The sequence below is a fragment of the Pieris brassicae genome, chromosome 2 (assembly GCF_905147105.1).
Source record: "Pieris brassicae chromosome 2, ilPieBrab1.1, whole genome shotgun sequence".
NCBI classification, from domain to species: domain Eukaryota; kingdom Metazoa; phylum Arthropoda; class Insecta; order Lepidoptera; family Pieridae; genus Pieris; species Pieris brassicae.
The window spans coordinates 6,671,969-6,685,007 of record NC_059666.1 but is presented as its reverse complement, the minus strand read 5'-3'; the positions used below and the strand labels follow the sequence as shown (position 1 = coordinate 6,685,007).

Here is a 13,039-nt window from a genome sequence, read left to right as displayed (position 1 = left end):
ATACAGTTTTAAATTTTTCTTACATAAATACTTAAGTAATTTTCATCTCCTTTACATTAAGCAGCTGTTACTTAAAAGTTTGGTACACACTTCACTTAGAGCATTTATTTATTTCTAACCACGCGAAATGAATTGGGTTCAATAAAGAATTCAGTCAAAATACTTTTTTAAACTTTATAAAAAATCTTACTCTAGCCCCAAAATACAGTCTTCTTCTTGAACAAAATTATGCAATTCTATAAGGGTGATTTCATTATGATCATTATTATTGGGCAGATCTATTACATCATCTGCTAAACTATTTCCTTTTTCGGTATGCACAGCATTTTGATTCTTATCTTGAGTAAAGTTATAATCCTCCTCTTTAAAAACAACAGGCGGAAAAGCTTCTTGTTCATGTGGTTTATTAGATTCCTTTAAGAAGAATTTCTCTGGTGGCTTATGAGTTGATAGTATCATTGGCCAAAGGAATAAAGTATAGAATCTTGTATTTAAAAGCTGCATAGATTCTTTAAATATACTATTTTGGCTAATATATTCCTTTAGATTGTGTACTGCATTACTTAGTTGACTTTCCTTAACAGAATTCATTAGTTTTCTACAGCCTGTGATTGTTGCATAATTTGGTGGAAGAATAAAGTGATTTGGACCTAATGTGTTACTACCCCAAATATCAGGACATTTAATAGTACTAGTGGGGTTGCTTACTTTCCTAGAATAAGATTTTTTTATTGTTCCATATATATTATAATGATCATCTTGTAGTAGATCAGGATATTCTTCACTTATTGAGCTTTGTAAAAATTTTGTTTTATTTAACTTGGCTCGAAGCAGAATCAGTATTTGCTTTACTAGTTTAATGTTTGTACCGCCTTGCTCTTCTGGTAACATTTCACTTTCTTGGTCACTATTATCAGTTGTTTCTTGATCATTGGCCTTTGGAATAGGTTTATATTTTTGCTGTTCATCAAGTTTTATCTGCTCTTTAACAAGAAGACTAATAATTTCATCTTCAATCTTATCTTCTGGGGAATCCTGATTCACTGCTTTATTTTTTTTATCATGTAATTCTAGTTCTAGTCGCTTTTTTAAATTATCAATGGCTTTATTTAAACTATCTGAACTACTTCCACGCTTTATTTCTCTTGATGCTCTCCTAGGTGCATGTACAATATTGACATTAGGATGTCGTGCCATCCACTTTTCTAGCACTAGATATCTAGACCGTACAATTTTTCTATTTTTATGAGGAAAATATTCAGCTATTTTACAGAAGTTTCGGGAATCTTGATTTGCTGCTAATTGCATTAACTTTATGTCTTCTTCTACAGTCCATACTACTGACATTCTTCTCTGGGATAAAACTTCATAACGCACTCGGCATTGGGACACAGTTCGTCCTGGCAAGTACCAAGTCATCCTTTTAAAATCGGGACCATATTTTTCTATAAAAGTTAAAATTATAGCATCTTCTTCAGGAAGAAATCTTCCTTTTCTTTCTTGAGTAAGTCTTAAATACTTGTTGTATACTTGTACTTTTGTTCGGTTTTCCATTGATGCTGCTACTTTTGCCCATGGAATGCAATTTCCAATTTTAAAATAATCCACTAACCTTTTTAAATATTCTTCTTCTTCTCTAGTCCACTTTCTTGTTACTTGAGATTTCAGTGTATTGCTCCGAAAAGAAATAAAACACTGAAATTGTGTACGACCAGTGTTTAATTCTTTTGCAATTGTGTCCCAACCCTGATAGTTAGATTTCTGTGCAATACCAAGTAATCTTTTTGCCTCAGTTTCTGACCATATATTTTTATTTATAATAGGATGTAGAAACAATTTCCACATTGCTCTATACTCATGAGGTTTGTGTCTCAAGTTAAGTAGACTAGCAACATAATTCCAATCATATTCCTCATCAATTGGTAGAGCTAAGTCTTTCAAGGACTTGTTTTTTAGTTCACTCATTTCAATTTTCAGTTTTGTTATTTGACCTTTGAAAGATTTATTTGTTTTAGCTTTACGGCATAGGTCATTTAGCTTGGCCTTAATTTCTTCTTTTTTTATTTTTTCTGAAACTGAATGCATTACTTTCATAAACAAATCTTTGTTGCAAAGTGTCCAGCCAATTCCAAGTTGTACAGTTGAATAATCCAAAACATCAGCCTGTTTTTTTAAGAAACTATCTTTGTTTTCTGGAGGTGCAAAGCCATTCCTATCTTTAAAGTAAGGTTTACCACAAGTTATATGGTGGAAAGATGTAACGGGCAGTTTTTCCTTTGTAACCATATTTTGTACTGCTTGTAACCGCTGACGGCATTCACGTAGACGGTTGTGAAGTTTTATTTCCAGTATTTGGAGCTTTTGATCATATAACTTATTTAAAGCAATTGTAGTGTCGATTTCAGATATGTCGTCAAGTAGACTGTCGGATATGGACACCTTAGTATTAAGCGAGTACTGAGATGTGCCTCTACTAGGACCGGCATCGTCGTCCGCTAAGGCCGCATTTAATTTTCGTAAATCTTCAAGCTCTGCCTCTTCATCGGATTCAATGTCTAAGTCTGTATCACTCATTCTTTCTAAACAAAATTAAATATATATTATCTAGGAAAAATTAATTAGGAACTTAATTCATAGGGAATACTTTCCAAAATTAATATTACCTATTATTTAATATAAATATCGATGTATTATTTATATTTTACAAGATAAAAAGATTAGAAGTAAAAACTAAAAATGTACATCTTTAACAATTGACATAAACTAAATAGATATAATATGTTTGACATTGATGTTAAATACTTTAGTCTATCATCTCATATATTATACAAAAGTACTCTGTGGTTACTACTATTTTCTAAAAAACTACACAATATGTACAGCGCAAAAGCAAACGATGGGATATAATGTTGTTGGCATGATGGTTCGTCAATTTCGCGGAATTGAACAATTATGCGGAAATTGAAGATAAAACAAAGATTGTAGTGTCTTATTTCACGTAGTTTAGTACATATCAGTTTTCATACGCGGTAGTATAATCGTCTGGAGACAATTATCGACTAATTTAAAATATCAAGTTATAATTAGTATTTATATAATATGAGTATTTTTTATCACATGTTGAAACATAATCTTGTTTTTTTTATACGACATAAGAACATTTACCAGATATTTAAATAAAATATATGTTATAAACTATAGCTTTAAACAAACTACCCAAATAATCGAATAGTCTGAATAATCGAACAGTCCGAACATTCGAATAGTAAATATAAAGTATACGAACAATGGAGTAGTAGACACAAATAATATGAATAATCGAATAGACCACCCAGTGGCCTAGAGAATGCGTCTCCCCGCGCGCTCAACCCCGATCAAGAGCTACACGAGCTCGGCCTCGTACCGACTTGTATTAGGGCGCGAACACGCACACCACCCGAAGGGGTCATCTGCCCCGAACGCCTGCCTCCTCATGAGGGGGAGAGGCCCTTTAGGCCAACAGCGAGATTCAATACCCCAAAAATAAAGAATGAACACGCAAACTATAAAAAAATATTGTTTGTGTTATACTATCTACATACCTAGTTAATTGATTGAATATTGAAAGAAAACACTTAAACACTGTTAACCTTCAATGTTTAAACGCTATGTTAACAAAAGACAATAGTATGATTGAATATTATTAAACATAGTTTGTGCAATTGTGTCACACTGAAATCTCCAACGAATCAAAGTCGTTGATCTATAGTAAATTATAGAACTTCGAAGTCGGTAAAAGTTGGTTGCCGTCTAGATTCTTATCTTTGTCAATATATTAATAATTTCTTAATTACATTAATTACAACGAAAATAGAACTCTTCAATATTAATAATATAAAAATTATAAAGTTTATACTATATCTGGCCTATTATTTTAACTTTATGAACTTGTTGTAATTAAATATTTGACATTTCGATACAAAAAGTTTATTTTTTGGAATCACTTATTCTGTCACAGTTCGAAGGCAAAACAGTCAAATTTTGGTTCAGCCACGAGGTTATTGTTGGAAGGTCGTGATGGTGTCCACTTATACTTCTCTATGATGCACTGCATTTTAATTTGGATTATGTTTTTCTTTACTTTCGATGTGTGGTGTTTTTTATAGATTCATTATATATTTTCTCTTATACAAGTAAACACAATGTTTTCAAGTTTTATTTACATTTTATTTCATTGCTATAGCCGCTAGTCCACCCTATCAGTTATGGTACGGATTTTCATACAAATTTAATGGACGAGATTTGATTATAGGTCACGTGGAAACATAAACGGACTGATTTTTCTATGTCATGGTATGAATAATCGACGCATCTTAGTTATAGATTGTCAAAAGACTCGCAATAAGAGCTCATGGTAGGCCAGGGGTTCCTGATATACTTTTCAATAACATAAAGTCTAAGCATTACCAGAAGCAAGCCTATGCAGTTTGTTCTACCTCTCAAAACAATAAGAACAAAGCAGATTGCCTTTTTCTCTAACCGTAGTTCGAGTGATTCATGCCCCCACCCATGAATAATGCAAATTAGTATAAGAATGGTAATATTTACGCAGTAAAGCTTTAAGAAACGTTTTTGTACGTTTTCTACAATAATAAAAAAATATGTATGACAAAAGGGTTCTGACAAAATTTATATCGCTAGTACCCACACTAGTGAGTTAGTGCCAAGTTTATAGCTATTAGCGACAGGGTGGACCTCGAAGTTTTGCGATTTTGAAATATTTATAAAAACAGACAAACCAAATATAATACTTAAACAAATTTATTTTTAAATTAATCAATTCATGTTTCCCCACAGGAAAAAGTCTGGTGGGGTTGAATCCGGACTCCTAGGTGACCATGGAATGTCACCTCAGCGCGAAATGAGTTTTCCAGGAAATACCTCCTTGACGACTGCCAAACTCTCGTTTGAGGTATGGCATGTGGCGCCATCTTGTTGAAACCATGTCGCACTATTGTGCTCGTAAAATTCTGACAGCTGCGGGAAAAAGAAATTGCGAAACATGGCTATGTATCGCTCAGTATTTACTGTCACAGAATTCTCTCGCTGGTCTTCAAAGGAGAAGGGTCCGAATAACTATTTTGTTTATTTACGTGCCAATTTAAATGAAAATGGGCTTCGTCTGAAAAAAGAATATATTTATTAATATTTCGGAGCTTTTTGAAGCTCCAAAACACGCTCTAACATTCTTTCGACGAAATCATGTCGTAAATTGTGATTATTCTGCTTCAAACTTGCACTAGTTAAAGGTTATAGAGGTGCAATTGTAAATCATTTGTTTCAAAAAGTCGATCTTGATACAGAGAGCTCAGCTGATCGCTCGAGTTGATTGCCCAGGATTGCGTAGTACGGAAGGTCCGACTTCGTTTATAATTTCCTCTGACCGTTTTGTCCTTTAGGTTGCCTTCGTTGCTTCGTTGCTTTAGGGTGACCTTAGGTTCTGATTGAGGGTCGAACCGGTAGCCTCGAACTTACTGACCCACGCCCTAATTAAACTTTCACTCGGACACTGATTTAAGTCATGTAATCCATAGTAAGAGCGAAATAAACGTCGAACAATAACGCACGAATCGGCATTTTTGTACTTATTTCTTACACAGAACGCACACCGTTCAGCCGTAAAGTTCTCCATCGCGACTAAATTAAAAAAATCCGAGAACCGAGCTACAGATCCCCAACTCCCGCGCTCCGCTCCCATTCACCGTTCAACGTTATAGCGTTTTTAAATTTGTACGCCTCCGTGGCCCGGCTTGTACATCCACAGAGTACTTGTGTATAATGTATACCCTCAAAGGTTTATTGATATAAACAAATTCGAATATTTAAATCGGGAGTAAAAGTAAAATATTAGTAATCGTAAAACAGAATATACAGTAAAATATAGGAAGATATATGAGAATTATACTACCGTGTATGTAGTTATTATTTCTAAGGAAATGGTAGAACCTGGTGTAATAAGAAAATTAGATGAAGATGTAGTAAATCGCATAGCAGCGGGAGAAATAGTACAAAGGCCTGCCAATGCTCTAAAAGAATTAATGGAAAATAGGTAAGAATAGTTTTTTTTCAACAGCACAAAGAACGTTGTCAATTATAACTACTATATTATTTCAGTTTAGATGCAAAAGCTACCAACATTGTTATAACAGTTAAAGCAGGAGGGCTAAAATACTTACAGGTAACTAAATTTTGTACTAAGAAAGATTTACTTTTTTCTATAAAAGCCTGCCTGTCTGGCTGTGGAATGAGAATAACTATACCTGTTAAAACTCTAATTAATATTTTTACTACTGAGCTATAGTCTTAGATAAAAAGTAAGATATAACAATGGAAATTGTTGTATCTATGTGCTAAGGACAAGCTATGTGCTTAACCTGATATCATAAAAAATATAAGCCTATTTTTATGATTATAGATACAAGACAATGGTACTGGTATAAGATTTGAGGACCTAAATATTGTTTGTGAAAGATTCACAACATCAAAACTATGGGAATATGATGATCTGCAAGTTATTGGAACTTATGGGTTCCGAGGTGAAGCATTAGCTAGTATAAGTCATATAGCGCATCTCACTATTCTTACTAAAACTGATGGCAGTAAATGTGCTTATAAGTAAGTTTAAAAATACTAAATGACATTTTATATTAAAAGGTATTTTTTATAATAGTGTAATATAAAAAATTTGCCCATGCAATAGTTTTTTTTAATTTAGCAAAATACACAATATTACTAAAATTTAGATTTTATTTCTGCCCTGTATTACTGTATGAGATAGTGGCTTAGTATATAATACCTCATGAGGGTAAAACAATGGTGGGTTATGTTGCTGACTTTTATAGTGCATTTCTCATTAAAAACTAATAAGACTAAGGATACCCTTTATAACTTTATAGCTAGCCCTATAGTACTGGGATTCTAGATAAATGGTTAAAAAATCTATTTAATCTTTATCTTAAGTCACAATGAAGTTTTTAAATTTTAGGGCATCTTATGAAAATGGGAAACTCAAAGGACTTCCAAAACCATGTGCAGGCAATAATGGTACACAAATAACTGTTGAAGATTTGTTCTACAATGTGGTAGCAAGAAAGCGTGCTTTGCGTAGCCCTAATGAAGAATACACACATATAATGGAGGTTGTGGGAGGCTATGCTATTCATAACAGCCATGTTGGGTTCACCTTGAAAAAATTTGGTGAAAATACAGATATAAAGACACCAATCAATTCAACTACTGTTGAGAATATTAGAGTTGTAAGTACTGCTGGCATCAATTGTTAGTTATACAAAAGTCCTTTTTTAGAACATTTACTGTTTAATATACTATGTAAGGAATATGGGGAAATAAATATAAGGAAATGTTTGACATGCAAATCTCAACACTGCAGTATGCGTACCAACTCTGGCACTTATCCATTGAATGTAATGGTTAATAAAAATTCACTTCAACTAATATTTTAAAAAAGCCACACTTATCCTATTTTCCTACCTAGATACATGGCAATTCAATAGCCCGGGAGCTTTTAGAAATAGAATTGAAAGATGAAACCCTAAAGATGTCTGTTCATGGATTTATCACAAATGTCAATTATTCAAATAGAAAGGGCACCTTACTTCTCTTCATCAATCATCGACTGGTGGACTGTGTATGTATGTACATTTTATGAACAATATACACCTAGGATGGTTAAATTTTAAACCAGATCTTTCCAATAAGGTTTTATTTAGCATAAACAAATGAAAATGGTATTTCTTCAGTTATTCTTTGAAAATTAATAACACTGTCACAGAGTTACTAATCAAAAGCAAAAATTTATAATATATATACATATATATATATATATATATATATATATATATATATATATATTATGGCAGTGTTGGCCTAGTAGCTTCAGCATGCGACTCTCATCCCTGAGGTCGTAGGTTCGATCTCCGGCTGTGCACCAATGGATTTTTTTTAATGTGCGCATAACATTAGCTCGAACGCTGAAGGAAAACATCGTGAGGAAACCGGCTTGTCTTAGACACAAAAAGTCGACGGCGTGCGTCAGGCACAGAAGGCTGATCACCTACTTGCCTATTCGATTAACAAATGATCAAGAAATAGATACAGAATCTGAGGCCCAAACCTAAAAAGGTTGCAGCACCATTGATTTATTTTATATATATTATGGAAAAAATTATAAACAAAGTCTTACATATATATGACAGGTCACCAGATTAATATAATATTCTAATTTATTTAGCTAATAAGATATAACCTTAAAGCTTTTTGCAGTATTTTAATTATACGATTTGTGTTTCAGCAATACGAAAAGCATTGGATGCCGTATACGCAACATATTTACCGAAAAATGCGCATTCCTTCGTCTACCTTAGTATTGAATTAGGTAAGAACAATATTTTATAAGGGGCTGTTAATATATATTATTTGTTTTTTAGCGTTAAAACGAATAAATTTAAAAAAAAATATATTATACGCGGCTTCGTCTATTTTAATGTCCTGGGGGATGTAATGCAAAATATTTTATTTTATACATAATTCAACACAAAAAACAGGCATCTCGGTTGACGAGAATTCAAAGGGCTGATACGTCGTTTGTTTTTCTTGCAATAGTATGAAATCAGGATTTATTATATTTAAAAATTTAAACTATCTTTCCAAATACAGTAAACGTCCCCCATAACGCGGTATTTCTTTTACTTTACAGCAGTTACATTTCGTGTTGTGAAATTTATCATGATTTGTCAAGTCCATGCTTAGTTTTGCATCTGTTTTAATTGTGTTGTTAAAAATTAAACTGTTAAATTCATGTTCCTAGTTTTTGAATTGTTAAGAAAAAACGGTTTTACGAGAATACTCCCATAACGTGATTTAACGCCGGATCTACCGCGTTATAGGATACAGGGATTTACTGTATATAAGTGACATTGCATAGATGCAAGTCATAAAGTATCTACGTGTTTCAAAACCCCTGATTTTAAACTTTTACCCCTTATGTTTTATATATGTATTATTCATATATGACAAGTAAGACAATGTGAACTTTCAGACCCTCGTAATGTAGATGTGAACGTGCATCCAACAAAGCATGAAGTTCAGTTCCTGTATGAGGAACAAGTGGTTGAAAGGATTAAATGTTGTGTGGAGAGTAAACTTATCAGCTGCAACTCTTCACGGGTGATGTATACGCAGGTATATGTTTCCGCTCTTTTACTGCAGAACCGTAATTTTCTCTTAAAATTAATGTAAATAATGTATGTACACAAATATAATATTATAACTTCTTTGAACATGTTTCGATAGTCCACAATAAAACACCGCTTAAAAGAAATAGGGTTATCAAAGCGAAATCACTGGTTCTACCTTCAACCATACCAGGGATCCTACCATGAGCTTTCATAAAACAATCCTGTTGAGATGCTGATGTTTAGGTTCCTAAATTCAATTGCATTTTTTCGTACCAAGACCGCATATAAACTAAAACGTATTGACATATATTGATAGAAGGAAAATTTTGTTTGTGGTTTGTATGTACGTTCTGAAATTTAACTGTCAAACTTGCTCCGACAGATTATTCTATGATTATAAATTTAATATTAAAATTTATTTTAAAAGTAGTCTATAAAAAATAAACTATTATGATTTAAAAACATAATTTATTTCTTGGTTGGAACTGTCTCGTTTTTTAGATGTCAATGTATGATTAAGCTATGCATTTCACTTGTAAGGATGCCAATTAAGCACCCCGCAATAAGAACTCAATAATGCCCAAACTAAAATGAACAATGTAAAATTCCAGGCGCGACTTCCGGGTGCAACTGCTGTTGAAGAAATCGTTAAGAAAACAACTGATGGCGCTAAAGTGTATGCGAAAGATTTGGTTCGTGTTAGTTCAGATACTCAAAAAATCGACAAGTTTTTTCTGATCGCCGCCAAAAATGATGAAATCCAAAATGAAATTAAAAATATTCACAAAGAAATGGAAGCTGACGTAGAAACACGTGAAAACGATAAAGAAAGAACAGATATACGAAATGAAACAGAAAATTCACCAAAAGGGGTCGAACGAAGTAGATGGAAAGATATTAATATAAATCAGGCAAATCTAAGTTACATCGATCCAAAAGAATCGTTCAAAACGAGACAGTTCAAGTATGAGAGGGTAGAAACGAAATTGACGAGTGTAAAACAATTGAGGGTAGCCGTAGAAGATAGAGTTAGTAGGAATTTGAGAGAAATTTTGGCGAATTTAATCTTTATAGCCTGCATTGATTGTCACAAGTCGCTGTTTCAACATTCCACGAAGTTGTATTTGTGTGACACAACTAGGATTTCGTAAGTTAAATAATTGTTATGTCTAAAACAATTATTCCATATAAACCTATTCAAAGGCAAATGTGAAATTACAAGGTTTTTTAGGCAATTTAATAAAAAAATAGTCCTACAAAAGGTTATTGATTATAGAGGTATATATGGAAAAGAATAGGCAAGAAAATATTTTTGCCCATTCTTTATTTTTGCATATTTTTGTGTTATCTTAATAAAAAACACTGAACTTAATATTTATTTTGTATTATACTAGTATTTTAGTGTATTTTTAGTTATTAAAAAAAAAATCACGTCTCAAATTTCATATTTGTTTATAATTAAATTTTTTGTTTAATGTGTACTATAATATTGGAGCACTCCTAGGTTATAGGCCCACTGAAAATAAGTGTTGCAGTTATCTTGATTTTTTAAACATACATGTGTCATTACTTCGACATCATGGAACATTACGATCTAGCCTAACTTAAGACTAATAAGTAATTTAAGTCTAACCTACTTTACTAAAAAGAATTGTTGTCATAAGTAAGTGTCCAACAACACTACTTATAGACTATTAAAGGGAAGGCAGGAAGGAAGTTCTTCTGTTCAATTTTCAGTTATCTTAACGATGCATTTGTCCGTTGTTGGTAATTGTATATTTGTGTGTTGCCAAATTGCGCCCTTTCTAATATTAATTTTTTTTTTTCAGTGAAGAGCTGTTTTACGAAACGATATTGTACGACTTTCAAAACTTTGGACTTATCAAGATGTCGAACCCATTGCCCTTGGAAGAATTATTTGTTTTGGGACTCAACACCAATGAGAGAGAATGCAAAGATGAAGGTAATTTTAACCAATATTATGATATAGTTTGACTTCGATTCCTGGCAAAACAATACTTGTTTCCGTATTGCTTATTATTTAATGTTTAATGTAGTGCGGCTTTACAGTAAAATTATTTTCAAAACTGCAACAATTAGATCTCTTTTGATACGTGTTCCCACTTTTAATGTCTATTTTAAGAAGACAATAAGCAATAAATCGTCAATTTTGCTCAAGGCGTCTTGGCGTAAAACCGTGATTAGTATATATTTAGGATTATTGTAGACTCCCTGAAAGATTGTTAATGCAATTGACTAATTTTAAAATGTTCATATATGTTTGAGGTGATCTCAGGGCAATGGCGAAAGAAATGACCAAGCACCTACTGAGCAAAAAGGCGATGCTGTTAGAGTATTTCTCATTCGAATTGAATGACGAAGGAGAATTGTTGGCTTTACCCTTACTTCTTGGTAAGTTATGGAAGCCTTTGTAGCAAGAATATAAACATTTTTTACAAAACGTAATTGCGAGAATATAACACCACTGAAAATCACAGTCTACATAAACCTAAGTACAGACTAATACTATATATATATATATAGTATGTTTTAATAATTAAGTGATATGTTATTTTACTTTATAACGCTTTTTTAATCCATTTTTGTATCTCAAGACTCTTTACTCTAAATAGTTAAATAGCCAATTATTTTATGTCATTAAATAGGATCTCAAATAAAACTTGAAAAGTAAAAGTTGGTGTCGTCATTGTTCACCTGGATAATGAATTATATAATAAATTCATCAATTTATTCTTTTTATCTTTGTAGAGTCTATTTAAAAAATACAAATAAATCAATGGCACTACAACCTTTATAGGTATGTGACTGTTGATGACCCATTTGTTAATCGAATAGGCAAGTAGGTGATCAGCCTTCTGTGCCTGACGCACGCCGTCGACTTTTTGGGTCTAAGACAAGCCGGTTTCCTCACGATGTTTTTCATCACCGATCGAGCGAACGTTAAATGTGCACATAAAAAGAAAATCCGTTGGTGTACAGCCGAGGATCGAACCTACGACCTCAGGGATGAGAGTGGCACGCTGAAGCCACTAGGCCAACACTGCTCTATAGAGTTTATTTATGTCACAAAAAAATCATAGTAGAAATTAACGGGTTAAGACGTGTAATAAAGAAATGGCGCGTTTAACATGATTGTGTTGGGTAAAATGTAACGTAACGATTGTAAACGTAATCACAATAATGTATTTTTTCCCTTTTTTGGAGCATTAATTGGCTTTACCCGTTTGTCACTGAAGAAATTCATAATTTAAGTGAAATAGTATTGGCTTAATAAAGGTCTTTTGTAGATGGCCACACACCTTTCATGGGCGCACTACCAATATACCTCGTACGACTAGTCACCGAAGTCAACTGGGATTCTGAAAAAGAATGCTTCGACACACTTAGCAGACAAACAGCGATATTTTATTCACAACCAAACCCCGACGATAACGAAAACGTGTTGAAATCGGAATTTTGGAAACAGGAACATATAATTTTCCCAGCTATAAGGCGATATTTCCTCCCCCCAACCAGCTTTGTTGATTCAGGTGCGATTTTACAAATAGCCAGTTTAAGTGATTTGTATAAAGTATTTGAGAGATGTTGAGTTGAGCAAATAAATGTTTTTAATTTATCTTCGTTTATTATTTTCCACAATTTATAATAAAATAAATCAATGGCGCTACAACCTTATTTTTTATGGTCTGGGCCTCAGATTTCTGTATCTGTTTTATGATCATTTGTTAAACTAATAGGCAAGTAGGTGATCAGCCTTCTGTGCCTGACGCACGCCGTCGACT

The 13,039-nt window shown here is 32.9% G+C and overlaps 2 protein-coding genes across 2 annotated transcripts; one reads left to right on the top strand and one right to left on the bottom strand.

Annotated features, from left to right (window-relative positions):
• Window positions 1-160: 160 nt before the first annotated feature.
• Window positions 161-2,722, bottom strand: LOC123720784 (snRNA-activating protein complex subunit 4). The gene has a single exon (XM_045677545.1). The coding sequence runs from the start codon at window positions 2,572-2,574 to the stop codon at window positions 187-189; it is 2,388 nt and encodes a 795-aa protein (XP_045533501.1). The 5' UTR covers window positions 2,575-2,722; the 3' UTR covers window positions 161-186.
• A 2,085-nt stretch (window positions 2,723-4,807) lies between these two features.
• On the top strand, window positions 4,808-12,873 carry LOC123720427 (DNA mismatch repair protein Mlh1). The gene is made up of 11 exons (XM_045677025.1): window positions 4,808-6,088; window positions 6,154-6,217; window positions 6,455-6,654; window positions 7,025-7,295; window positions 7,535-7,691; window positions 8,351-8,434; window positions 9,098-9,240; window positions 9,848-10,383; window positions 11,066-11,199; window positions 11,523-11,648; window positions 12,545-12,873. Exons 1-11 carry the CDS (start codon window positions 5,976-5,978, stop codon window positions 12,844-12,846), a joined length of 2,130 nt encoding a protein of 709 aa, XP_045532981.1. The 5' UTR covers window positions 4,808-5,975; the 3' UTR covers window positions 12,847-12,873.
• The last annotated feature ends 166 nt before the right edge of the window (window positions 12,874-13,039 follow it).

Bases quoted from the DNA above. Each gene is read 5' to 3' on its own strand.
- LOC123720784 (XM_045677545.1), bottom strand. From the start codon at position 2,574: ATGAGTGATACAGACTTAGACATTGAATCCGATGAAGAGGCAGAGCTT.
- LOC123720427 (XM_045677025.1), top strand. From the start codon at position 5,976: ATGGTAGAACCTGGTGTAATAAGAAAATTAGATGAAGATGTAGTAAAT. The intron at 6,089-6,153 runs GTAAGAATAGTT...ATATTATTTCAG, and splicing joins AAAGAATTAATGGAAAATAG to TTTAGATGCAAAAGCTACCA. The intron at 11,649-12,544 runs GTAAGTTATGGA...GGTCTTTTGTAG, and splicing joins GGCTTTACCCTTACTTCTTG to ATGGCCACACACCTTTCATG.